At 51.7% G+C, this 3,992-nt stretch overlaps 1 protein-coding gene across 2 annotated transcripts; it reads right to left on the bottom strand.

The window, feature by feature from the left end:
• Nucleotides 1-553: 553 nt before the first annotated feature.
• LOC114806388 (glutamic acid-rich protein-like) lies at nt 554-3,264 on the bottom strand. 2 transcript variants are annotated; one of them, XM_039910096.1, is made up of 7 exons: nt 3,163-3,264; nt 2,833-2,985; nt 2,461-2,640; nt 2,105-2,272; nt 1,768-1,944; nt 1,426-1,605; nt 554-752 (listed from the first exon to the last, which is right to left on the bottom strand). In XM_039910096.1, exons 1-7 carry the CDS (start codon nt 3,248-3,250, stop codon nt 745-747), a joined length of 954 nt encoding a protein of 317 aa, XP_039766030.1. In that variant the 5' UTR covers nt 3,251-3,264; the 3' UTR covers nt 554-744. The 2 variants fall into 2 exon arrangements, with proteins under 2 accessions (XP_039766030.1, XP_028905975.1); XM_029050142.2 differs by having other exon boundaries at nt 2,803-2,985.
• Between the last annotated feature and the right edge of the window lie 728 nt (nt 3,265-3,992).

The raw sequence follows: 3,992 nt of genomic DNA on the forward strand, positions 1-3,992 counted from the left end.
AGCCCTGAGACCTCGGAGCCCAAGCCGAGGGTCCGACGGGGACAAAGATACGTGACATGGCTACGTCACTCACCCGCAGCCAACCAGGAATGCGATTCCAGCCCATTTGGCTAAGAATAGGTCTCTGCCTGGTGCAGACAGGAGGGATGCTAGTTGGATGAGAGAGTGAATGGGGAAGGGGTTGGGATGGGGGTGGAGGTGAGGAGAAGAGGGGGAGATATGTGGGACCTCACTCCTGTTGGTCCCTTATTCCAGGGACATTTGGCTTGCTTTTTGCTCCAGGGCAGAGATGGAGCAGTTCTGGGAGCCCAAAGCCCCATTTCCTCGCAACTCTGAAACCATAGTAACCAACCTCCTCATGTCCCACGTGCAGGGAATGTGTCGCTTCAATATTCTGTACTTCCTAGGTGCCTAGTACAGTTCATCACAAGTGGGCGCTCAACGGAGGATACTGCCACTGCCACTACTACTACTAAATCCAACCCTCGCCCCTTCCGACCCCCCCAGGTGGTACCCCCCGATTCCTCCTGGAACATTTCCCACTTTTATTGGAAACTTTAAAGTTCATAACAAAGAAGCAGTGAGAAGAATTCAATTCCAACCAGGGTTCCAACTCCATCCAAATCTTGAACAGCAGCAGCAATTGAGCAAAAAGAGTGAAGATAATTTAGGCTTTGGGAGACTGAAACATAGGTTTCTCCCCAAGGGTAGCCTCCCTTAAATGGGGCAGTTAGCAGCTAATGCTCAGTAATCTGGAGAGAGAAGAGAGTAAATTGCTGGGTTAGGGGGTGAGTCACTAACTCCCTCCCAGTTTCCCCTCACCTTCTCACCGAGAATCACCTGATTCTGCCCTAGCCTTGTCCCCATATCTGTGGACAACCTCCCCCCACCAACACACACACACCATGTGGAAGAAACAGAGACACAGCTTCCAAGAGAATGGCTTCTTCCCTTCTTCCCTTCATCAGACAACTTGTCCAAAGCCAGGTTGTTGCCTATCTGTGCGTCTTTTCCTTTTGCTTCCCCTCCCTATTTACCTCATTCATTTTCCCCTCATCCTTTCATTCTGATTGATCCACATCCATGTCTGGGAGGGAGGAAGGGAAGAAAGAGGCATGAATCCCACCTGCCCACTCCAGGGTGCTGCCCCCTTGGTCCGGGGGTCAAGGGAGAAAGAACTGGGCTCCCACTCCAGGTCCCTCCTCATGACTCTGCACACCCCAGGTCGCCATTTGGGTGACACTGTGGGGCCAGACCAGCAGTTGTTAGAGAAGGGCGGCAGTGCAGTAACAGGCTCCAGACCGAACTAAATATCGGCAGAGCTGGAGCGTTGTCCAACCTTCTCTATGGCCGGAGACCTGGACACCAGCCAGACGTCACATCCAGCTCTTCCAGGTTCCACCAGTGTCGCTGGTACACACATACCATTGAAATCTCCGTAGGGGGGATAGGAACATAGCTCTGGGGCGGGGAGTTGCTCCTGCTCCTCATCTGAGGAGGATTCCAATGTCAAATCAATGAAACATTCATCTTCCTCTTGGTCATCCTTTTCGTCCTTATTCATGTCCTGCTCCTTAGCCTCCTCTGTTGGCTCTTTAACAATGCCTGGAAGAGAGGCAAGACAGAGACATGAATCTTGCTCCCCCCTTATTGGGTGGTGGGAGGGGGAAGAGAATCGGGCTCCCACTCTAGGTCTCTCTCCCCGTGATTGTGCACATCCCCTGCCCCCATTTGTGTCATGTTGTGAGGACAGCGCCACTGTGGTACCATTGTTGGCCCCGTGAGAGCACAGGTTGTACAGATTCGGGTTGGAGATCTTCTCATCCTCATCTGAGGAGCTCTCCAATGTTAAATCAATAAAAATCTCTTCATTTTCTTCCTCATTCGGTTCCATATTGTTTTCATTCTGATCCTCCTTCCATTTTGCTATCTGCTCATTCACGCCTGTGAGGGAGAGAAGGCAGACAGGTGAAGCCCACCAGTCCCCCCAGGGTACCGCCCCAGATCCAACAGAGTTGGGCTCCCACTCCAGATCTTTCCTTGCGACCCTGCACACCCTCCACCCCCATTTGTGTCATGCTGTGAGGAGAGGCCCCCTGCTTACCATTATTGGCCCTGCAGAGGTAGCAGGAACATAAGTTCTTCACCTCCTCCTCATCCGAGGAGCTTTCCAATGTTAAATCAATGAAAACGTCTTCATTTTCCTGCTCATTCTCATCCATACTGTCCACCTTCTGATCCGCCTTCCATTTTGCTATCTTCTCTTTCGTGCCTGGGAAGGAGAGAAGATAGGGAATCCTATCACACAACCGGGGGGCAGGGGGGGAAAAGGGGAGCTTCCCCCTTGTGGGGGGTGGGAGGGGAGAGCGAGTTGGGCTCCCACTCCAGTTCCTTGCCCGTGACTGTGCACATCGTCCATCCCCATTTGTGTCTCGCTGTAGGGACAGGCCCGCTGTTTACCAGGACTGGCCTTGTAGATGTGACAATACACATTTGGTATGAAGATGTTCTCGGCTTCCTCCTCCTCATCCGAGCTTTCCAATGTTAAATCAATAAAAACATTTTCATTGTCATTCACATTCTCATCCATATTGTTCATCTTCGGGGTCACCTTCCATTTTTCTATCTTCAGTTTCACGGCTGGGGGGAGAGAAGGGAGACTGGTCACCCCTGGGGTGCTGTCCCCTTGTGGGGGGCAGAAGGGGGAAGGGAGTCGGGGTCCCACTCCAGGTCCCTTCTTGGAACTGTGCACACCCTCCAAACCCATTTGTGACATGCTGTGGGGACAGGCCCACTGTTTACCAGGACTGGCCCTGCACAGGCGACAATTACATGAATCCAGGTTGGAGATGTTCTCATCCTCCTCCTCATCTGAGGAGCTTTCCAGTGTTAAATCGATACAAATCTTTTCATTTTCTTGCACATTCTCATCCATATTCTTCACTTCCTTATCCGCCTTCCATCTTGCTATCTTCTCTTTCATGCCTGGGAGGGAGAGAAGGCAGACAGGTGAAGCCTACCAGCCCATCCCAGGGGAGCTGACCCCTTTTGGAGGACGGGAGTGGGAAGAGAGTGGGGGTCCCACTCCATGTCCCTCCCCAGGTCTGTGCACGCCCTCCATCTCCGTTTATGTCATGCTATGGGGACAGGCCCGCTGTTTACCAGGCCTGGCACTGCAGAAGCAACAAAAACACAGATTTGGGATGGAGAGGCCCTCTTCTTCTTTTTCCATCTCCACTTCCTCCTCCATCTCCACTTCCTCCTCCATCTCCACTTCCTCCTCCATCTCCACTTCCTCCTCCATCTCCTCTTCCTCCTCCATCTCCTCTTCCTCCTCCATCTCCTCTTCCTCCTCCTCATCCTCTTCCTCCTCCTCATCCTCTTCCTCCTTCTCTTCCTCCTCTTCCTCCTCTTCTTCTTCATCTTCTTCTTCCTCTTCCTCCTCTTCTTCCTCTTCCTCCTTCTCATCCGAGGAGCTTTCCAATATTAAATTAATAAAAAATTCTTCATTCTCTTCCACAGTCCTATCTACCTTGTACATTTTCTGGTCCTCATTCCTTTCTGCTACGCCATCATCCATACCTAAAAGGGAGAGATGACAGACAGGTGAATCCCACCAGCCCACCCTGGAGCAGAAGGGGGAAGAAAGTCAGGGTATGCCCATCCCCATTCATGTCATTTTGAGATGATGGGGAGATTCTCCTCCTCTTCTGAGGTTTCCACTGTTAAATCATTAAAAATTTCTTCTTCCTCCTTTTTTCCTGCTTATTCCTGCCTGCCTCATTCACTTTCTGGTCCTCCATTCACTCTGTTATCACCTCCTCCATCTCTTGAGAGGGCCGGGTGACAGAGGCTTGAATCCCACCAGCCCACCTCAGGGTGCTGCCCCTTGGAGGTGGGGCGGAGAATCAAGGGTCCCATTACAGGCCAATCGTTTAAGTTGCCAAAGTCTCCCCAACCCTTGTTTGGAGCCACAAATGTTCCCAGGGAAG

This window comes from Ornithorhynchus anatinus, chromosome X1, assembly GCF_004115215.2.
Source record: "Ornithorhynchus anatinus isolate Pmale09 chromosome X1, mOrnAna1.pri.v4, whole genome shotgun sequence".
NCBI classification, from domain to species: Eukaryota; Metazoa; Chordata; class Mammalia; order Monotremata; family Ornithorhynchidae; genus Ornithorhynchus; species Ornithorhynchus anatinus.